The sequence below is a fragment of the Pararge aegeria genome, chromosome 12 (genome assembly GCF_905163445.1).
Source record: "Pararge aegeria chromosome 12, ilParAegt1.1, whole genome shotgun sequence".
NCBI classification, from domain to species: Eukaryota; Metazoa; Arthropoda; class Insecta; order Lepidoptera; family Nymphalidae; genus Pararge; species Pararge aegeria.
In genome coordinates this window covers 16,521,863-16,546,413 of record NC_053191.1, presented here as the reverse complement: position 1 = coordinate 16,546,413, position 24,551 = coordinate 16,521,863, and the positions used below count along the sequence as shown (strand labels likewise).

At 34.5% G+C, this 24,551-nt stretch overlaps 1 protein-coding gene across 1 annotated transcript; it reads right to left on the bottom strand.

Moving 5' to 3' along the window:
- Positions 1-1,065: 1,065 nt before the first annotated feature.
- On the bottom strand, positions 1,066-18,511 carry LOC120627790 (fatty acyl-CoA reductase 1-like). Its single transcript, XM_039895820.1, has 14 exons — positions 18,460-18,511; positions 17,806-17,904; positions 13,270-13,400; positions 13,095-13,182; positions 12,015-12,087; positions 11,556-11,646; positions 11,172-11,317; positions 10,145-10,254; positions 9,325-9,408; positions 7,900-8,008; positions 5,979-6,156; positions 5,318-5,388; positions 2,748-3,005; positions 1,066-1,865 (listed from the first exon to the last, which is right to left on the bottom strand). Exons 2-14 carry the CDS (start codon positions 17,894-17,896, stop codon positions 1,757-1,759), a joined length of 1,539 nt encoding a protein of 512 aa, XP_039751754.1. The 5' UTR covers positions 17,897-17,904; positions 18,460-18,511; the 3' UTR covers positions 1,066-1,756.
- Positions 18,512-24,551: the final 6,040 nt, after the last annotated feature.

The window sequence follows — 24,551 nt, the reverse complement described above, 5'->3', positions numbered from 1 at the left end:
CAGGTTTCCTCAAGATGTTTTCCTTAACCGTTGAAGCAAGTGCCATTTTGACAATCGGTTTAGCCTTCTCAAACTAGCACAGATATACAGACTGACGTACAAAGAGAGAGAGAGAGAGAGAGAGAGAGAGATGTAAGATTACGAGAGTACGTAAGATTATATTAAGGTTACTTATTTCTTTATTTACTGTCATTTTATTGTCTGGTGAGCTTCGACCGAGGCTACTTAATTATTACCCTACCGACAGTGGCTAGCTTAGGGGTCTTAACCAGGTTTGGGATAAAGCAGGGAGGTATAAAGCATAAAATTGAAGTTGTATGAAAATGTAGGGTAGGCAGTGCATTCGCGCATATATGAAGTGCACGCCAATGCAAAACGACAAAGAATAACCGCCAATGGTTTTATGGTTCCGGTACGATGCGTCATAGAAGCCTTTTAGGGTACGGTTTGAATGTAATGAGCTAGCCCACTATTTTGTTAGACGGCATAATAAATTACCACGCTGTGAAAAATTATTTTTTAATTAAAAAATATATTTTTAGAGCTGACTTGTTGTTGAAAAAAATTATATATAGGGAAAAGTCTGGTCATTTCTTCAGTATATGTCAGTTACTTGTTGATAAATTAAGCTGCTAATTAGAATTAAAAACGATGCTATGCTATTATATCGTAATTCTCAATATATCCTTAGCACGAATCACTGAAAATTACATGAGAAGTCACTTTTTTACATTTGCGGTATAAAAACGTGTACGCTCAATTTCTAAGGTAAAGCAATATTACCGATATGCAATGAAGTTAGGTGCGTATCGTTCTATGTTGCTTTAAAAACAATTAAAATAGTACTTTTCCAGATATAAGGGTGGTCCAATTTAAAGTGAGGTCCAATATACCACACTTTCCTTACATTGCCAAAAACAGAGCTAGTTAGTAATTTTACCTTTTTAACATAATTTATAGATCATTTTCAGATTCTATTAGTAAATAAAACTAATTAAAAATTCAGTATTTAATAAAATTCATTATTTTTTTACAATAATAATATGTAATTTTACATGTAAGTTGTCGAGTTTGGCAGTTATAGCAATCGCGCAGTATAAGATGCTTTTTTCAAGATTCCTTGAATGCCTTTTTTAATACATAATTAAAGTATATAAGAATAGCTGCAAAATTATACCGTCAAACTCACTCTGTACATAAGTGGTATATTCACTATAAATAGTTGAGTAATGAGTATGCAGTGATTCAACCTCTTTGTATACTCATTGGGAGTACCGGCACGCAAGCAATGCCAAGCCAGCCTACCGCAGGCGTTGTGAGCAACTGGGAGACTCCGCAGTCCTCACACCTCAGCCATTTGTTGGCCTGCAATAGTTTAGTAGTAATTTTTTTTGTGACTGAACTCGTCCGGGGAAGTGCTACCGCATAGCTTATTTCTACTGCAAAACAGCATTGCTGCAATGCGTATTGAGGAGCGTAGGTGCCGGTGTAGTTACAGGAAAATGAGGCTTAATACCTACGCCCAAGGTTGATGTACACAGGGCAGCAAATTGCAAGATGTGTTCCTGGCATGCCCTGCGAACTGTGGCTCTGTATAAACAGAGCCAAACTTCGCAGGGCATCCATCCAGGCATCCATTGCCTATAAACAAGGCAATGGATTTCAACCATCTGCTTAATAAATAACGTTAAGTAAAACCAAATAAAAAAATAGTTGTTTCACTATGTCTCTCTGTAAAGTATAATCATGAGACATATTATGATGATACATTATCGATAAGACTTTGGACAAAGTCACTGCGTAAGACCCACCAAAGTAAGCAGGCGTAGAACAAACATTTGACCACTTTGTCAAAAAACGCGACTCTGGAAGGAAAGGAAACACGTGTTAGGTATTGAATAGAATGTGAAAATCCATGTGCGATACATTAGAAGTTGTGTTAATTTGCTATTGAGGACTGCAAGACCAAACTGATATTTATAAAGAATTTGCTTCATTTTAATATGCATCTTTATTAATTATTTCAAATCAAAAAATCTATTTTCGACCAAGGCATCATAAAATTACCTCTGATACTTATCAAATTTTGTTACTTGGAAGGAATGTATCCGGTAGCCTTGTAAAATAACAAAATTAACCAATCACTTTTCAAACTTTTGAGCTATAGGGAGGCCATATAGCAATAATTCTATTTACACGGCGCGTTGCGGTAATATACATACATTCTGTGATACTGATGTTTATTTAATTTGGCCATATACAACGCGTAAATGACAACCGAAATAATACTTCTCAGGCATTAGAGGTACATTATGTACTGTCTCTTGAGACTTATCTGTGAAACCGAAAACCTAATAGTTTTTGAGTAAACCACTGCCATAGTTTTTACTGAAATAAATCAGATACAGCCCTAACATCAAATGCAAAATTAAATTCATTGTGACTCCTGTCACTTTATTAGGTAAGCGTCGCGTAGCGTAGGTACTATGGGCGTGTCGGTCTTTTATCTTCAATAGGGTTGTCATAAGTAGACACTTAGAATGTTTTGAATTCGTTTGTGTGGAAAAAGAAATAAGCATCTTTTGATTTAATACTTTTACAGGATGATTCCTCATGAAATATACTTATGTTTCCTTCAATATTATTTCGTAATTCTGTTACACGTTGTATACTGTTAAATTGGGCACAATTTACTCTCATCAGATTTTCATAAAGCACCAAGCCAAGTATACTTTGTTCAAATTTACCTTTTGTAAAGAACCCTGGCTGCAGGCAGATCCTCGTCTTTTTCTTTTAATAAATATCTTCTAGCGCCAATGCAGGAGTTTGTATAGAAATTAAATCTATCAATATCTTCAACTTCATAGTAGAACTGTTCCTCATCCTCTTTCAAAAGCTTGGACCGGAGGTTTATGAAGTTTTTGTTGGAGAATGACCACTGTTGCGTGAGGTAGTACGCTAATGCACAGTTCGCTGAATATATCCGGCGTTGGATCTTAAGAACCCTAAAAGAAAATTAAAGTTTTACTTGCAGACAGATAGTTTTCTCAAAAATACCCGGAAATGCTCGAATTACATTCGAAAAAAGAATACTAATAAGTTCTTAAATCTGATATCTTGCATATCAGATTTAAGAACTTATTACAAAAAAGAAACCCTCAACAATGATTCGAACATAGGCCGGCACCTAAAGCGCGAAAACAATGTTTTAAAAGAATTCTATTTTAAATAAGAACACACTAACTTAATATGATTTTTACCCTATCCTTATTCTTTCCCATAGATAAAACACCCATGTCTTCAGTGTGACGTAATATGAATAAATTTTGATCCTCCACTTTTTTTTTTAAATAGCTTTTTAAAGTCAAAGTCAAAGTCAAAAATATCTTTATTCAAGTAGGCCCACAGGTGGCACTTTTGATGCGTACATAAGAATTACACGGTAGTGAGATGATGGCGATAACCACATTCGTAAACTTAAAACTAAAGCTACGAGGGTTCCAAACGCGTCCCGGTCTAAGAAGAAGCCCACAACAAACTTAGCCGGGTGTTTTTTTTTTTTTTTTGTTATCGCCATCTCACAATGTAATTTTAAATTATTAGAAGAGCAACCTGGTTAGAGCAATAATTTACACCCAAGCTTTTTTATCGTTGACGTAGTCCTTTATACTATAATAGGACTTTTCTATAAGCTTACGTTTAATACAAACTTTGAACTTTTTAAGAGACATCTCCAAGATGTCAATTGGTAGTTTATTGTAAAATTGTATGCAATTTCCTTTAAACGAATTATGAATTTTATGTAACCTAGTATATTGCACTGTAAGTTTATTCTTACTTCTAATGTTTAAATTATTGCAGTCACATTTTTTCTTAAATTTAGAAATGTTTTTATGGACGTACATTAAATTTTCAAATATGTACTGACTATACACTGTCATTATTTTAAAATCTTTAAATTTATCTCTCAATGACTCTCTCGGACCCATTTTGTAGATAGAACGAACAGCCCTCTTCTGCAGCACGAAAATAGTGCTAATATCAGCAGCATTACCCCAAAGTAAAATTCCATATGACATAATGCTGTGAAAGTAACTAAAATATACCAGTCTAGCAGTTTCTACGTCGGTCATATGGCGTATCTTCTTTACCGCATAGGCAGCAGAACTAAGCCTGTTCGATAAATTATTTACATGAGGGCCCCATTGAAGTTTAGAATCTAACGTTATTCCTAGAAAAACTGTCGTATCCTCCAGTTTCAGTTCCTCATTATTAAGTAGTACAGTGGTTTTCACGTGTTTAACATTAGGTAAAGTGAATTTTATACACTTGGTTTTTTTTCCGTTAAGAACCAAATTATTAGCTTCAAACCACTGTACCACTTTAGCGAGAGAGTTGTTTACGTCGTCAAAAGCTAGTTCACGTCGATTTATTTTAAAAGTCAGTGATGTATCATCGGCAAACAGAACTATCCCGTGTTTATCCTTGGCAAGGTAAGGAAGGTCATTAATGTAAATAAGGAACAGAAATGGTCCTAATATAGACCCCTGTGGGACACCTATTTTCATAACTGATCCATTAGACCGTTTTCCATTCACGTCGACTTTCTGAATTCTATCGCGTAGATAGTTACTCATTAAGTCTAGAGCTACACCCTGAATTCCATAGTGGTGTAGTTTCCTAACTAACGTTTCGTGTTGAACACAATCAAACGCCTTAGATAAGTCACAGAACACACCAAGTGCATCACGTGACTCCTCCCAGGCTTCAAATATGTTTTGTATTAGCTCAACACCTGCGTCGATTGTTGAGCGACCCCGTGTGAAACCAAATTGCTTAATATGAAGTAAATTATACTTATGAAAATGGTAAAGTAATTGATTTAAAATGAGTTTTTCAAAGATTTTACTGAAAGTGGGTAGTACGGATACTGGTCTAAAGTTAGTGGGGTCAGAAGTACTACCCGATTTAAACAATGGAACTATTTTACTAGAATATTTAATATTTTTAATATTTTTAATTTTGAATACTGGTCTTCTTTGGTCTGCATTGTTAATGTTAAAGTAACTTGCCTGAACGGTTGGGAAATATCAACAAAATATTTTTCAAAATGTTTAAAATATGAAGCCGCCAAAACAAATGATAAAAACAAATTGACGATTTAAAATTAGTTAACATTAAAGTAAAAAATTTTTTTTATTAATATATTTTTCTAACGAGTTTTTTTTATTTACTTGCACTTCAAAAAAATACTAGTTAAGCCCAGACAATAGTGTACTTTTAAATCGGAATTACGAAAATGTATTTTTTGACTTACATTGTTTTCTTACCACATAACCACAATAAAGAGTCGATTAAAAGGGCTGGTAGAACATGTAGCAGTAATACCTGAAAACATTTTTTTTATGAATAACCGAACCGAACGACCGTTAGCGAAAATGTTATATTTATTACAATTACAACGTTTGCTCGCAATCGAAGAGTCGTTTTCGAGTATGGAAAATAATACTTGAACATCGGAGTAAAATGGATCTTATTTGCACTGCGCAAAAGCTCAAACTCGCCTACAATTCTTAAGCTTGAGCAGTTGAGCACCTTTTTAAGACACAAAACAGAGTACAGAATTTGCGACTCTATAACGAGGATTAGGGCCATTTCACCTACAAGATACAGAGTAGAAACGAAGATACAGAGTTTAATACTCGACAACGACTCCACGATATCAAGCAAGCTAATCTTTTACTTAAGCTACAGAGCGGCGTAACGAAACCGCATATCATAAATGCGGTGATCAAATTATACAAATCTCGGACCAGTGGCGTGCAACGGGTTTCTTACAAGGGTATGCATACAACATGAAAATTACATAAATGGCAAAAATCCTCCTCGTATACGAGTTATATTTAAATTTTAGGGTAGGCAGTGCTTTTGTGCATTAATGAAGTGCACGCCACTGTCTCGGACCTGCCATTACTTACCTTAGTGAAATGTATAAATTTGGAATAAGATATTGAGCCACCAGCTATCATAATCGTGCCATCCAGTGGATAAGTGGCGATAATTTTGTGGCCAATATTAAATATTTCATCCACAGATATTTGGTTCAGTGAGCTGGCACAGCAGTGGTAGACAGGTATATCGTCCAACGGTTCGAGTCTGGAAGTATTAAAGGAAAGGAGATCTTAACAATATTATCATGATTATCAAACCCTTGCCTTCTCAGACTGAGAAGGATTTAGGCCGTATACCACCAAGTTCGCCAAGTGCGGATTTCACAAACCTTTCAGAACGTTATGGAAAACTCAGGCATACAGGTATCCTCACGATGTTTTCTTTCACCGTTAAAGCAAGTGACGTTTTAAAATATCTCTTTTCCCCTGTAAACAATTGACTTGCAAACCTAAACTGTGTTGTTAGTTTCTTCTTAGTTTAACAATGTCCTGCCTCTGGGCACAGGCTTTTCTCATTTAAAGGAGGTTTTAGACCAAAGACGTCACTTCTCTAATGTGGATTTTCTAAATAAGAACCTATAAGTTACAATGTGGTTTTATGTTGGATCTCCCGGGTTCTATTTCCAGCGGGAGTAATTTGGTAATTTATAATTTCTAAATTTTCTCTGGTCTACCATCTTACCGTCAAAAACGTGCAATTCGTTTAGCCGTTAAAGGTAATACGTTAGCCCTCTACCATCTTTGAATGCCTCATCGCTTAACACCAGGTGATATTGCAGTCATGGGCTAACTTGTAGAGGAGTAATAAAGACGCCAGACCGATGGGTACAATCGCTTTGAGTTACATCATTGTTACTATAACTTTGGGCTACTAATGATTTTTTTCTACAAGAAAACCCCTATAGGTAACCATACAATTCTAGCCCGTCCAACAACAAATCGTTTTAATAATAATAATAATAATAATAATAAAAATCCTTTATTGCCATACACTATTGCTAATACAAGATTAATAACTAAAAGAATCATCCATTAATATTAACAATATGGCAAATGGCCGCAAACTCATCCTTATGCTGTGCATTAGCAACAATGCTCAGCGCTGATTTTCAGTCTGCACCAGTATCCGACTGAGCAAACAACCGCGACGCCCGAGTAAATTTAAGAAAGAAATTTATATAAAAGAAAAAAAAAATCCAAATAAACTGTAAAACTAACGCAAACTTAAATTAAACAAGTAGGTAAATAAAAGTAATTAAAAAAAATAAAATGAAATTGTAGAAAAAACAAAAAATAAATACATAACATATACATAATTCCAAACAGTACTCATTTTGCATAGACGAATCTCGCTGCTTCAATTTGTAAGTTAAGGTATAAATTTTTTAGCTTAAATACTATTTCGCAAGAAATAGAATATTATCACATGTTTTCCGTAAAGTAGTGTAGTAAATCATAAGCGGTGATAGCTCAGGGGGTAGGAGCTCGACTTCACTTTCGGGGGGAGGAGTTCGAATCCCAGCACGCACCTCTAACTTTCTAAGGAATTAGCTTTTTTCAATTAACATATCTTGAACGGCGAAGGAAAACATCGTGAGGAATCCTGCATGCCTGGGCATGCCTGAGAGTTCTACATAATGTTCTCAAATGTGTGTAGGGTCCTCTAATCCGCACTGGGCCAACGTGGTGGACTACGGCCTTTGCCCTTCTTATTGAAGGAGGGGACCCGTGCCCTATAGTGGGCAGATAATTGGTTGATACATAAACTAAAACTTTAGTATTGAAATTATATGAAATAATACAGATAAGATTCCTCACATAATTTCATATGAAAAAAGGTCTCCGATCGCCACTGCGGGGGCAAACAGACGCTCCATGATAATGGAGCTTTTTTAGAAAATAAATGAACAGAAGCGTTATTTGTACAACAGGAAAAATTTCTATTTACTTCTTCGTCCCTCGAATCCACGATGCAGCTATTAACCCCCTAATTGCCACGTCCACTGGTATATAATCAGCAGTTACCTCAGGGTTTGCATACAGAGTACGAAGAATACCTAAAAAAAAAAAAACTAATCATCTCTCTCTCTATGGTCGTTCCTTCATCACTGAAGATCGTGGTCCTGGTGAGATCTCAACTTCGCGTTGGTAAACTGTCTCCATCGACTTCTGTGGGAGGCCATTTTGCGATTTGATAGAAGCGGTCTGAATTTGGTTATTTTCAGCTGGTCTGTAGTACTGTACCATCTTATTGGGGACCGGCCTCTAGGTCTTTTGCCTTCGGTATTGCCGGTAACTATAATTTTTTCCAGGCTATCATTCCCCCGCCGCATGGAGAAATGGTAGATCGAAACTAATCATAGTTTGTCCCAAATTATCACCTTTCGGTGCATGTGCAGTCGATAGATGGCGTTACGCGAAGCTAAAGATTTTACCTTCGTGTAACGCCATCTATCGACTCCTGTTGCAAGGCTTTTAATGAAGAAAATTGAACGACGAATAAACATGCAATTTTTTTATTTTTCATAATAGATATTCGATTTTTTTTAATAATTCTAAGGTAAACCTGCCTGGCAGGAATCGCTTCTAAGCTTTGGTAAACTTTGGTATTCTGCTTCCATTTTTCTGTTCCTGTTTTCTTATATAATTTTTTTACTTCATGTGGTTTACTAATAATAATATGTTGAAGTCTTTGAAGCCAATTTCGAGACAACATCATCATGGACCCATATACGGTAATAATAATAAAAAAAAAAAAATAATAAAATCTTTTTTTTTTTTTTTTAGGACCCATATACGGTAATACGGGAGTCCTCCCAGAATAATAAGGGTTAAGGCCGTAATAGTTATTCCGCTACGTTACCAGCTACTGGTCAAATAGAGATTGAGGCTACTTACTATACTTTCGAAATATTTCTATTTTGCTAATTCTAGTAGTCATGGTTTCAATCTCGGTTATAGATCCATCCAAAAATATTTATAAAATTTAATCAATGTTAAAAATAGGACCGGTGACACTTTCATTTTGTACTCTTATATTTTACTATTATATTTTATAATCGGCCGGTGGGCCGATTGGCGCAGCGGGCCACCCAGCGTCCAAGCCAGCCAAGGCCGTGGTTTCAATTCCCACAACTGAAAAAATGTTTGTGTGGTGAACATGAATGTTTTTCAGTGCCTAGATGTTTAGCTGTATATTATAAGTATTTATGTATTGTATGCATTTTAATATTCATCACTCATATTAGTAACCATAACACAAGCTACGCTTACTGTGGGGCTAGATGCCAATGTGTGTATTGTCGTAGTATATTTATTGATTTATTATTATTTATTTAATATAACATGAGTAACTATAGTAGAAGAATCTTACCTTTTCCACTGGCAACAAGAATACCCACTGGTCCATTAAAATTGTCAATCCATCCAGGCGTTGGTTCTTTGTAGCTTGATATTACTAGAAATATAGAGCTTTTGAAAATTACAATGAAAAGATATTTTTAATCTTTCTATATATATAAAAATGAATTGCTGTTCGTTAGTGTAACTAAAGCTCGAGAACGGATTGTGATGTGAACTAGATTGTGTGAAAAATAGTACTACGTTTAAAATTATTCCGTACGTGAGTTTGTCACCTAGCTCCTTCTAAGCAGTTGGACCGATTTTTTGAAATTTTGTTTGTACGTTTCAATGGGCTACATATTGGTTTAAAAACACAAAAGGCGATAAAAAAAAAGCCAAGACAACGTCTGCCTGACCCACTAGTATAAAATATTTTTAAATACTTTTTGGTAAGTTGATTTTTTCACAAATATTTTTTTATATCACAGCAATATATAGTTTGTTAACAGTATCGAGCGCTACGAAACAACAAGAAAAAAAAATTTGTTTATCATTTTGCCTAACTATTATCCAGCAAGACAAATCTGATTTATAGGTTTAAACATTTTATAATCCGCTGAACCAACTGAACCACTGATTTGATTATGTGTGCTTGGCACATCAACAATTTGAACAAAATCCCTTCTCGTCTGTGGATCGTTTAGAGTCTCAATTGGACGTGTTAATTGCAATCGGTTTCAAGGTAGTTATTTTTTATTTTTAGGGCAGGCCAACAACCGCCGATTCACCTTACAAATTAAAATAATTTTTAAAATCTCGTAAATACTTAAGCAAAATTAAAAAAAACATACCTACGGATGGCCTTATGATGACAATAGGCAGTTTTCCTTTCTGTTCATAAACAACGTGTTCCGCTAACTGTTTAGTGAACACGTACGTGTTAGGCATCTCACCAAGATATCTGGAATCATAACTTTATCATACTCTACAATCGAAATATTATAAATTTTGACGCGCCAATGACGCGCGCCCTTCGCATGCTCAATCTCATATTAGAGCAATGTGATTTTTATTGTTGCGCTCTGAGTGAATTCACAAGGATTGCAATGTGGGTTATTTGTTACGGGAATAGATAATTAAAGAGCAAAGGATATAGCATAAGTGTTGTGTTGTTATTGTTAAGATTACTTTAAAAAAAAATAGCTGAAAGGGTTTAAGTATTCTGTAATGATAGTTTTAGAATAAGAATTTCCCTATCCCTATCTCTACTAATATTATAAATGTCAATGTAAGTTTGTTTGTTACGCTTTCACGCAAAAACTACTTAACCGATCCTCATGAAACTTTGTACACATAATATTTGTACACATATTTTTGGAAATGGTAGAAGTTATATAGGATACTTTTTATTCCGACATTAAGCTCGGTTCCTTTGGGAGAGGGGATGAGTGTTTGACGATTATACACCATAACTCCGACAAATTATAACCGATTTAAATAATTATTTTTGTACTATAGAGATATGATAATATGTGTTTAATTTTGCCCAAATTGTGGTTGGAGATAGAGGACAGAACTCCTCAGCGGACAGCAGCAATCCCCTCATTTAAGCTAGTAAATAAATAAATAAACACTATGTTGTTTGTAAGCAAACATCGATACGCATAACTGTGACCCTCCAAAAGCTATACGCCATTATCAGACAGCCCCGAAGAGCTCTCGCAGCAGCGTGACATTTGATCGCTAATTTCGTGAAACCCAGAGTTTATTATCATTAGCGTTTCAGTCCACCAACACACATAGCTACTCTTCCATTACATATAAGAATTGTGCCCACCAGCTGAGGATAACAGATACATAAACATGGTGTGAACTTACTTAGATGTTAAAATATTTACAGTGCGGTCATCAATCTTCTCGCAAATCTCCAGCGTCTCTCTCCAGTCCGCTAGAGGAGGGTACAGTATCTCTTCTATAGGATCTCGGTTAGTATTAGAATACGTGGTCGATACGTGGACCAAACACTGGAATGTAAAAAATAAAAAATAACAAAAACAAAATTTTTCATGGCTCCCAGTTTTTTTCTGAGCACATCTTCTGATAATTTTCGGAGCAGCGTTGCTTCACCCTCCAACACTTAACTATAATTTTTTTTCTACTTTTAAAGGTCTTAGTGTGAAGTTAACTTTGTAATTAAATAATAGACTTTAACTTTTAACACCAGGGTGAGGCCTGGGTAAGTTATTTGAGACTAAAACTTACCTCTAAATTTCGCGTGTCTTTAGCTAGTTCTATAATTTCGCGCGTGCCTCGTAGATTCAGTTTTGTTGACACTATTAATGGATCATCGAACCTGGAATAGTACCAAAATACAGGTAACCAAAAATATAGAGTGTACCGAGCTTCTAATCAATTATTTGATTTTTTGAAAAACCTTAAACCAGCAAAAAAGGAGCTGCTAAACCTCATATACCAGAACTATAATTAATTAAATACCAGTTTTCAAATTAAGAATCCCCTGGACAAGCAGACAGACAGGCATTAATTTTAATTCGAGCGATCGGTTTATGAGAATGTTACAATATTTTAATTAATTGTATGGCACTTAAATTGGAATCACAACAAAACTTACTTTATTGTGTATAATGAATTATTGGAGATTCAGTTCGTCATTTGCCGTACCTAAAGGTAAGTTTAATTAACATAATAATTACGTCTTACCTTACGCTTGCAGCAACGTGGAAGATAATGTTAGTGCGATTTACAATCAGTGTTCGATCTTCGTCTGATAAACCTTAAATAAATTTTATTTGAGATTAGGTACTTAAATTAAATAAAATCAACATAAAGACTTCGTAATACCAATATTCAATTGAATAGAGATCGGTATAGACGTGTACTACAGAACTTTTGTCCATCTATATTTGAAAATGTTTCCAATTTGGAGAATAGATTATACAATTAGAGCGAATGCATCCTTGGCATCGCATAATAAATTCTATGATTAATAAAACATACATTTGAGAACTACGTGATTAATTTATGTCTAGACTATTAGCGTTATAACAGCTGCACATGCGCAGTCAACGCTTTTCATTTCAAAATTAATTTATGTCAAGTAGGCATACTTTACACTTTAGAACATCAAGTTTTATTCAGCGAAATGCTAAACGTTCCACATTGGATTGTGGAATGCAGAAGTTTTGTGCAACTTTAGGTTGAGTTATATATAGTGCAATATACTATATAGGTTACATAGAATTCATAATTCGTTTAAAGGAAATTGCATACAATTCTACAATAAACTACCCATTGTCATCTTGGAGATGTCAATGTGTAGACGAAAAGACTACGGAATCGATAAAAAGCTTGGGTGTGAATTATTGCTATAACCAGGTTGCTCTTCTATTAATTTTAAATGACAATGTGAGATTGTGATAACAAAAAAACACCCAAATTTTGTTGTGGGCTTCTTCTTAGACCAGGACGCGTTCGGAACCCACGTAGCTTTAGTTTTAAGTTTACGAATACGATTACGAACACGACAAAAGCGTGATTTTATGTAACGTACGCATAAAAAGTACCACCTATGGGCCTACTTGAATTTTTTTTTTATAGCTGTAACTCCGCAATCTGTCTTGACACATTCGTTTGTGGGTTAAGGTAATGAACCTTGACTAAAGATATTTTTGACTTTAAAACTTTGACTTTAACTTAAGATATAGCTATACATATCTCCAGATTCGACTCTGAAGTTTCCTATGCGGTCCATTAGTTAGTGATCATGTTAAGCGTGATTACCTAGTCCTAATTCACTACAGTCTCCTGCAACGAAGAACACTTTTGACTCGAAAGCTCCTGGTCTCTCGTTGCGGAGCCGGTCATAACACTGAAAAAATAATACAAAATCATGTTAATATTATCAAAGAAACTACCAATCTCTACACTACCAACAAAAATACTATCTGTAACTTACTGGAAGGTTATACAATGCAGCCAATCTATTTTCAGGGTTCACTCCTTTCTTAGGTCTCATTAATAAATAGATTCTGTCTAGATCTGTGCACGAGTAGAGGAGCTTTTCTAGCAAAACCTTTCCCATAAAACCTGCAAAAGATTAGAACAAAACGGTAAAAGGTTCAACTAGTTGAAGTGACATAGCTCGAACGGTGAATGAATGAGCGAGTGAATACACATTTATGGTAGACCACACACGACAAATACAAGGTACAATTAAGCAGCGTTATCGCTGCTATATATAGTGATATCATCCAAGCAACCAATAGTATAGAAAAAAAAGGGAAGGCATTTCATGAGCGAAGAATGTGGGACGTCTGACATCTTGACAACCAGGGTAATTCTTCAAATATATATTGTCAGGGAGTATATGACCCGCTCAGCGGGCGATGGAGAGAGCTATGCTGGGAGTGTCTCTACGTGATCAAATCAGAAATGAGGAGATCCGTAGAAGATCTAGAGTTACAGACATAGCTCAGCGAGTCGCGAAGCTGAACATGGGCATGGCGTGGCAATGGGCAGGGCACATAGCTCGGAGAACCGATGGACGTTGGGGTCTTTAGATGCTGGAGTGGCGACCCCGCACCGGTAAACGCAGCGTAGGTCGGCCCCCAACGAGGTGGACGGATGACATCAGGCGAGTCGCTGGGAGCCGCTGGAGGCAAGCGGCCCAGGACCGTGCATTGTGAAACTCCCTACAAAAGACCTATGTCCAGCAGTGGACATCGATTGGTTGACATGATGATGATGATATAAAGACCAAGTTTAGAAAACATACTGCAGATGTACCCGAAAACATTCAGCGGTTAGAGCTCAATTCTTTAGGAGGGGACCAAGTTTCGAATGGCAAGCACACACATTTTTGGAGTTATGTGCGTTTTTAATTTAAGCAATAAAAATACCACTTGATGTAACGGTGAAATAAAGCACGGTTGATAAATCATGCCTGGGAGTTGGCCATAACGTTCTCTAAAGCGTTTGAGGTCTACCAATCTATGCTTGGCCAGTGTGGTGGCCAAGCAATATAAGGTGGTAATATATATATATATTATAATGTATATTATATATATTATTTTATGTTTTTATTTGTGTATAGTTTTTTTATGTATTCGTATGTAGTTATTTGAATGAAGGTTTATAATAATTCTACACCACCTATATGTTCTCGCTCTTGTTGTCCTAATCCTAAGGGTTGCCTGGCAGAGATCGCTTTTAAGCGATAAGGCCGCCTTTTGTATTTTACTCCAGTTTTTGTGTTTCTCTCTATTCGTCCTTTATTTTCCTAACTGTGTAGTGGTGTACAAATAAAGAGTTTAAATAAATAAATAATAAATTATGTTGAGGTTTAAGGCAATACTCTTTTTTGGATTTAATAATACCATAGATACGTCTACATAGCATGCTTATCTTTCTGTTTGTTAGTTTTTACTTTAATATCTTAATCTAGTTAATATAAGTTGTTTTAATTTAGTTTTTTTATTTAGTTTGTTCTTTGATTTATGTCGCTTTGATTGATATACTTTTTTTCATTTTGTAAATTTTAAAAATGCATATGAATATTTCGGAAACGGTAGGATTGGGAACTGCGATTTTCTGGAAATCGCGGACTGAATGCTTTCCCGCTAAACTACGGCTCCTATACCGCCTATGCCTAAATTAATATATGTTTTATCAGTCACATAGCGATATTATGATATATATTTTGCATTGATTTAATATGTTATGTTAGCACATTCTCTTTTTCTCTCTATTCTTGACTATGCGGACGCAAGCTATCTTAATTTGACCGAGGACTATCTTAACAAACTTGAGCGTCTTCAAAATCTAGCTATTCGGTTCATATTTGGATTACGCAAATATGACCATGTATCTGAATTTCGTCAGAAGCTTAAGTGGCTCCCTATCCGCCGTCGCCGGGATCTTCATGTACTTTCACTTCTGTACTGTGTGTTATTTAATCCTAAGACTCCCTCTTATCTTAAGGAGAAGTTTAAATTTCTTGGAGTGCAGTCGGAACTTAGATCGAGTCGTGCGCTGACTTTGAGCATGCCGTTCCACAAAACGAAGTTTTATAAGCATTCGTTCACTGTCAAAGCTACTGAATTGTGGAATGCACTCCCATTGATCATAAGACAGTCGAAGTCATTGGGCATATTTAAAAATGCTGTTAAGGCTCATTATCTCGCTCAGTAAGGACGACTATTATTATTTATTATTATTTATTTATCTACTCAAACTCATATTTAAGTATTTATGGTATATTAGGATATGTATTAGTATATTTATTTTTTTTATATTTATCAATAGTATTTTTAATTTTTTTTTATTTGTGTAGTCTGGTTTATGTATTAGTATGTAGATATTTGTATGTATGTACTAAATAGTGTACCCCACCTATTTGTTTTCTTTTTAATTTTCCTAATCCTAAGGTTGCCTGGCAGAGATCGCTACTTAGCGATAAGGCCGCCTTTTGTATCCTGCTTCATTCTTCATGTGTTTGTTCTTTTTTTGTCTTGTTTCTTTGCTTGAGTGGTGTACAAATAAAGAGTATAAATAAAATAAATAAATAAATATGTTATTATGGTATTTTTGTATCACTTATGAACTAGACAAGTGAATATAAAGTTAATAATTGAGTGTGATTAAAAGTCCAAATCGAATGATTTCAAATTGATTTGACTTTGTGAACAAAATTTTCCCACTGTATTACAATAGGCCGCTGACCCGTGCCAGAATACTAAACCCTCGTTAAAATTCATAAATTCAATGTATCAGACACATAAATATGCAAGGGCTAAATTTCCACTCTGCACTTCCGCCATATTACCTTGTCGGCCATTTCAAGCCGTCAGCCTCGTTCACTAACCCTAACACCCAAAGACAGAAGTCCGTCAAGCCGAACTGATGTAGCATGGAGGATTAATGATCTATATTTCTCTCCTCTATTAAAAAGAAAGCAGACGTGGAACATTAATAAGGCTGATATACTAAAAGTAATAATGACCAACGTAACTCTCAATTCAGTCTCATCAGAAAGAATGTTTCGAAATTGGACCTACCTACTGGATCATGTGTCCTTGGTATCTATATACTAGTCTACAATTTAGAGTGCAGAGCTCCTAATGATTAAAATAAAAACACACAGAAACCTCATTCACATTTTTGCATACAGTGCATTGTGTCCGAAAACAGTGAAAACGAACAGAATGCTGCTAGGTCGCAAACTTTTCATATTTTCGCATTTTATGCTAAAATAATAATATTAATCTATACTTTTAATAAATCTGTAACTGGAAGATTTCTGTGCATTTAATATATTTTGACAATTTTGACCGGGGGATGCTTTATAATCGTCCAAAACAGATTTTTATTGATTTTTTTGTCTATCTGTCTGTCTGTCCGGGCATCACGTGAAAACTACTGAACGGATTCAATTAAAATGTTCCGGGTCAACATATAGGATACTTTTTATCCCGATAAACAATAAGTTTCCTCCGGGAAAAGGAACCAAATTTTTTATCAATCAATTTTATCAATCTTACTTCATAGCTCCATTAAATTTAAACCGATTTTAATAATTCTTTATTTATTTAAAAGTCTATACTAACAAGCATGTATTGTCTAAATTTAATCAAGATCTGATAAATATTGTCGGAGATAAAGGACATAACTCTTCACAGATAACAGCACGTCGCAAAGCATGTACGTGTGTACCAAAGCATGTGTATCATCCTGGAATGGCTCATATTTTTATCCTGGAAAAGCAAACAGCTCCTACAGGTTGTAGTATTATCAAGCTTTTGAGTTTGTTTGGTTGAACGCACTAATCTCAGAAAATGCTGTTTCGATTTCGATTTTTTTTGGATTGGTAGTATCAATTAAGGTTTTATAACATCACGCAATGACTAATGGCTACTATCATTAATGAAAAATGTTGCAAAAACTGCAAAAAATATCCTTTTTGAGAGATTCAGATGCGTGCGATGCGTGAACGGTAAACGTTACGCCAAACGACGGAAATATGAAGTAAGTATATCGGAATTGTTTCTTTAAAGTTCTACAAAACAGTCCGCGACAACATACGACTACTTTTTGAAGTTGACTTATTCGCGGACGAAGTCACGCGGGTCCGCTAGTAATAAATATAATACGACAATATACAAATCGCCATTTGGCCCCAAAGTAAGCATAGCTTGTGTTATGGGTACTAAGATAGCTGATGGACATCTTTATGAATAAAAATAAATAAATACACCTAAATACTTATAATATACTGATAAACAGCCAGACACTGAAAAATTTATGTCATCATTGATGATTTTAACACTTTTTTTTTTTGTAAATCAATAGTTAAGTTAGACGGCTTATATTAACTGTAAATATTAATTTTAGTTTGTAATTATTATTTCCCTATAAAAAAAAATTTTAGTAGACAAAAAAAAATTGTGTGTGGTTTAATATTAAAAAAAATATACATATTGTTAATTAAACTTACCTGTGCCACCAGTCATGAATATTGTCTTTCCTCTATAATACTCTGGTATCGTCGGGACATCTTCCAAATCTCTGTCTTCTAGGAACGTCATTTTTTGGGCTATGAAACGAGAATACTGTGTTCAAAGATACCTACTTAGTATAATAGTATAATATTTTAAAATTATCGTCATTATCAAATTCAAAATTCATTCATTTTAAGTAGGCCTAGTTTATAAGCACTTTTGAAACGTCAAGTCAGTCTGTTTGTAGTGATTTTACCACACTAAAATAGTATTTAGCGTAATTTTATGTAGTAACGTTTAGATAAATGTCTTCGAAATAAATTATGTCGCATTACAGAACCTATGTATAAGTATATGATTGTTACTATCTTTTCTTTTTATTTAACATGCATTGCCAACAAAAAGTTACATTGTGAGATAATAGATTGTTATCTTAAGAACACTTCAATATTTTTTACGATGACATTTACATTTTTTTTGCGTCGCGGTGTGGATCTTTGTAAACTATTGTTTTCTTTTTTTTTAATGTATCGAAAATTGCCTATATTAAAGCGGCCAATGTAATTTTAAGAAAGCCAGCGTTAACACAAACGCATACATACAAACATATAGGTATATAACTCAAAAATTAATCGTCCATACAAACTCACATAGTCAGTAACACAGAAAGCAACACGGGGGTTCCACACAAGATTATGTTAAGAACTGGCTACTTTGTTAAATGTTACTATTAATTTCGATTAGAATAATAAAGGTGCATTCATACAACAGCACTGTCGGTGACCTGTTGCCCGATTTGAATTAGGTAGTGGCTTGTGTCCATCAAACCGAGGCGTAGGTGTTAAGCATCGCACGCCTATAATTATACCGGCAACCGCACGCTTCAGACGAAACGAAATAAGCATTATATTAGAGCTGGCAAACTCTGTGGCATTATTGGGAAACATTTCAGATATCTATACATATAATCTACTGAGCGACCCGATGGCTCGCAGTAAGGAATTACCTACATTGGATTTATTAGTGCGCTACCTACTATATACTGTATTGCATTTTAATGGTTAAAATATAATAATTTAATATATTTAAACTTATGAAGCTGTAGCATCACGCTAAGACCAATAAGAGCAAAGCATCAATGAAGAATGATTTGAAATCCCTGTTTTTAATCCTTTTTGAGAGCTTCCGCTTCGTGCGCTGCATAAACGGTTAAAGTTTCGATAAAATTATGTATGACAAAGTTGTTCCCCTTTAAAAGTTCTAAGAAAAGTCCGCGACTGCATATGTTTATCTTTTAAGGTTAATTACTGCATATGTATATCTTTTAAGTTAATTTTTTGGAAGTTGTATGTATAGGCATTCTTCGTGAACACTTCGCTAGCGCTATGCGGGATTTTTGTGGCGCAATCTAGTTCTGTAATGTGGAGACCACTACACTTATATGTGGATGAAGTCGCGAGGGACCGCTAGTATAACATACAATATGTCGCACTTCGCGCAGAATCTAGGCAAACTGTATCTTAGTAGTATATTATGGTGTCAGAAGTATGTAGGTACGTAATTTTCAAATTCAAATTACATTCATTACTATTAGGCCTTCTTTATAAGCATTTTTGCAACGTCTAGTACGTCTGTTTGCAGTGACTCTACCAACGGTTTGGAAAGTAGATTCTACCAAGAAGAAGCCGGCAGTAAACTTAGCAACTGCTATTACATCGTTCTTTGGCTCTTCAAGCTCGAAAGCCTGATAGGAGTTTCATAAAACACAATATTTTTTATTCTCTAATTGCTATAACTTTTGAACGAATCATCTGATTTTCACGTGGTTGGCGGCATTCGACGCAGCTTATTGAGTCCTATGAAGAATTCGGAATCAAAAATCATTCAGACGAAAATTTTCAAAATTATTCTAAAAAAACACTTTTTCAGAATTTTTCGTTTTCGATATCTCTCGAACGGATAAACCGATTTTGATCGGCGGCGGACTGGCGGCAATCGACGGGGTTTTTCAAGCTTAAGAGCTGATTAGTTTTTGGGATCGATCGGAAGAGCTGTTTAAAAGTTATTCTAAAAAAACAGTTTTTCTAAATTTTTATTTTTGAAATTTCTCGGAATCTATCGGTCCGAATCGATCTCGAAATTGTGGAAAATCTAAGTTTAGTGAAGCCCTTTCGAATGCCGCCAATCGCGATCCAATCGATTAAGCCGTTCAAAAGTTTTGAGAGGTTTACATACATCCATAAACTCAGATATGATGACACCATCGCGGGAATAGTCAGGAATGCTTTCTAGGACATCTGGTGAAAACTTGATTTTCGAAAAACGGGGTGAAACCAATAACTTCCCAACTTTTGGAAATTTTTAATTTTCTCAGCGGGAAGTTAAAAAACAACCTGTACATGTGTAGTGAAGGAATATGAACGTACTTTGTTCCTACCAATACTGAGCTTTATAAATTATTGGAACGGCAACAAAAGATGTTTACATTTATCGTTCTCGGCCTACCCTAAATCTAAATGTGTAATTTTTTTTTTTTTACATTAAATCTAACTGCCATCGGCTTTTCCAGCCATAATCAGATTGTATGTTTACATGCTGTTTGATTTTGAGGGGTATTCCAGTGAATATCCTCCCCTATAGAGTAAATTATGGTCCGGTAAGTAAAGCTTCATCTTTCGTCCAAGTCTAGTATATGCCATCTCTTCAGACGTTTAGTATTTGTGTCTGTAAGCATTCTCTGTGCCAAGATATTGGGATGTTTCTCGAGTCTGAGTTTGTGTTTCTTGGAGTATTTGTTCACTTCCTCTTTGATGGTTGGTATTTCCAAATATTTGTGAATTTCCTCATTCCTTGTGAACCAAGGTGCACCAGAGATTGCTCTAAGGACAATGTTTTGGAAACTCTGGAGTATCTCAAGGTTAGATTTGCTAGTTGATCCCCAGAGTTCTATGCCATAGGTCCAAATAGGTTTTATAATGCACTTATATACTAGTAACTTGTTGTTCAGGGATAAGGGTGACCGATGCCCTATTAACCAGTTCCAGCTATGGTATTGAAAGTTCAGTTCTTTACGCTTATTTTTGACATGGTGTGCCCAAGTCAAATGTGTAACTGTTTTGTAGCACTTAGCAGTAACTGTGAATATTAATATACTTATCTACTAGATTAACCAAGCAACAATTTTCAACGGCTGGGTGTACTGAATTTTTTTTTTGAGTTTATGCCTTTCAATTAAGGCCTGTAATGTATATTATGTGTTAAGAGTTAATAAATAATAATAATAATGTCCCTTAGATTGACTTATTTTAGGGTAATATGAATAGTGTCCGTTGCAACCTACATGATAAACTGTTTTATGTAAGGTAAATTTAACTTTTAGGTTAACTGTGAAAACATGTTATTAATTTTAAGTCAACTAATTTACAAACTATTGTGTAATTACAGCTGTTGGTTCTCCAATTAAAGTAAAAATAAAACCCACGATTGAAGTAACACTTTTACTATTAGTTATTGATGAAAGAGTAAAATGTTCCTGGGACTCCGCCATTTCATTTTATATTCACTATTTCATTTTATATTTTTTTTTAAATGAATTATTTCCACTTTCACATTTTATAAATATTTTTATTTGTTAAATAGAATAATTGAGAGTAGAAAATTGAAGGTTAGATCAGCACATTACAATATAACCTTGTCATTGAATATTATAGAATGATCAGAAAATTTATTAATATTTTTTTATTACAAAAGTAATAAATAAACAAGTATATTTAGAGATTATCAAAAAACTTTGCAATTAACTTTTTTTTGAAGTTGTTGAATTTTTATTCGCTATATTATTGCTACTAACAATTGATCCGTATGAAAATATCTAAATAAATAATCCTAATTTATTAGGATACTAGCTGTTGCCCGCGACTTCGTCTGCGTTTGTTTTTGTTTGTAGAAAGACATGTGGCATTCAATTAATAAGTAAGCACTATAATTTCCTTGCACCCTGCCTATACAACCTTTTAAAAAAAGGTACCTTAAAAGACATGACCAATAGAGAAATTAAGACATACATTAAATCTTGGCTAAAAGATTACGATTATGAGGGTACAGAGAAAATATTTCATAAGAATATCTAATTTAAATAAAACAAATTACAAATTAAACACAAACACACACGCACACACACGCATATAAACACGCACACACACACGCATACAACCACGCACACACGCACGCATACAAACACGCGCACACTCACAAACAAATCAAATGTACCTAAGCACCAGCCTCAAAAATTTACATAATTCTCTTTTTTTTTTTTCATTTTTTTTTTTTCTTTTCTTTCCTTTATATAATTTTCCCTGTAAAATTGTCAAGCGTTTGTTAATAAGACCATAGATATAGGGAAGACACTGTCTCCTGTAACACAGTTTTAACTACCGCAGGAGACAGGGCTTCACACTCATGAAATGTATACGTTTACTTTGATAAAATAAAGATATTATTATTATATTATTATTATATTATTATTATTAATTTAGGTGTAATTCTACTGAAATTTTTAAGTTGTGTATCCTTATATTAGAAAAGTAAGTAACTATTCGGTTATCATTTGACGGCGTTATGTCGTCCCCTCTCCCAAAAGAACTGAGCTTAATTTCGGTATAAAAAGCATCCTATTACTTCTAACACCTTCAGGAATATGTGTACAAAGTTTCATGATGATCGGTTCAGTAGTTTTTGCGTGAAAGTCACATTCACATTTATAATATTAGTAGGGATTTGCCACTAGCTGGCGTATAAGTCAAGAAGCGTGGAGTATATTACATATACTTACGACCAAATTATTATTTTTAAATAGCATAAAACTACACAGACGCCTGACGTAAGCGTTACTTCCGTCAGAAAAAAACCTAAGTTACTCCCTAGTCGCGCCTAAAGAAGTTTTACTTCTATAAAATAAAATCTTCCCTCATGTTAATTCTGTGCAACACCAACCGGAAATGATAATGAAAAGTCAGTGCTAGTGTGAATGTGCCTTTAAAACAAAAACTAAGAAATGATATTATTGATTCAAACGTGCCTCTATGTGGTAGGTGCATTGTACTCGCACGTGGACTTTTGATTAACATACATTTTCATAATAATTATTATACATAGACAAAGAGCGACGGAAAAAAAATAATTCTGTGTTTAATCCTCGATTAGTAATTAATGTACTAGAACTTTTTGTAAATAAGGTACCTCCGAGCGGAACAAACGTGTCTACTAATGCACGGTTATTTATTCGCAAACTTTTTATATTATATTAAAAGTGCGGTACGAGAAGATGCGTAGCTATTGATGACGGCCTAGTGGCGCAGTGCGCAGCGACCCTGCTTTCTGAGTCCAAGGTCGTGGGTTCGATTCCCACAACTGGAAAATGTTTGTGTGATGAACATGAATGTTTTTCAGTGTCTGGGTGTTTATCTGTATATTATAAGTATTTATGTGTATTTCATTCATAAAAAAAAATATTCATCAGCTATCTTAGTACCCATAACACAAGCTACGCTTACTTTGGGGCTAGATGGCGTTGTGTGTATATTTGTGTATATATAATACACAAATACATCATATACACAAATACAAAATGTATTATATACACAAATACATCATAAAAACCCCAGTAAGTTCAGCGTATATACTACAAATATACAACCGAATTATGTGTAACTGAATTATGAAAAAATGTTACAGGATGCAAAAATATTTCATAAGGAATCACCCTGTAAAATTATTAAATATAAAAAGTATATTTATTTTTCCATAAAAACGAATTAAACACATAAGTCTGTACTTATGACAATCCTATTAAAATGAAAGACCGACACGCGTATAGCTCCTATGTAGCGTAGTGACCGGAGTCACATGATTTTAATTTTGCATTTGATATTAGGGCCTGTATGATTTCTTTCAGTAAAAACTATGGCAGTGGTTTTCTCAAAAACTATTAGGTTAGGTTCACAGACAAGTCCCAGAAACAGTACATAATGTGCCATACAATGTCAAGTACAACCAGACCTATTATTGGGAAATTTTTAACAGTTACTCCGAAGGAAAATATATTTACCCATACCAAAATATTTAATAAAAACTATCTCAATAATAAACTCAATACTCAGATAGTGAACTGGGACTGCCGAAACATATATAAATTTCCAAACATTTAACTTAGAATGCCCGTAAGCTTTTCACGAGATTTCCAAACCAAGAAACGTAATAGGTTTTGCTGGACGTCGAATGGCATAGCACCTACCTACGGATAAAGGAAGGGGATCCGTACATTCGAATTAACTATGAAAAATGATTTGGATTAACTTAGAAATAAATGACCAAAATGTTTCGAAACATATTTGCTATTATTATACTCAGATATGTACAATAGCAAACTGAAAAAATAATTATGTTCTGTGATACCTCATAATAATTTACGTAGTCAACTTTATTTAAATTTAATTCTTGAAAATTGTAATCCGGGGATCCGTTTATTCGAATTAACTCTGAAAATGATTTTCAAAGCCATAAACTAGAAATTTTCGGAACACTTATGTTATTATTATAAGATATGTACGATAACAAACTGAAATAATAATCCTGTATGGTGATACCTCATAATAACTTATGTAGTTAATTTTATTGTCATTAATTTAATGAAAATTTTTAATCTTATACACACTTATAACTACTCTAAGATACACCCAATCTA

Bases quoted from the DNA above. Each gene is read 5' to 3' on its own strand.
- LOC120627790 (XM_039895820.1), bottom strand. From the start codon at position 17,896: ATGACGTTCCTAGAAGACAGAGATTTGGAAGATGTCCCGACGATACCA. The intron at 12,088-13,094 runs GTAATCACGCTT...AATTTATTTAAG, and splicing joins CTGTAGTGAATTAGGACTAG to GTTTATCAGACGAAGATCGA. The intron at 11,647-12,014 runs GTAAGACGTAAT...GTACTATTCCAG, and splicing joins CACGTTGCTGCAAGCGTAAG to GTTCGATGATCCATTAATAG.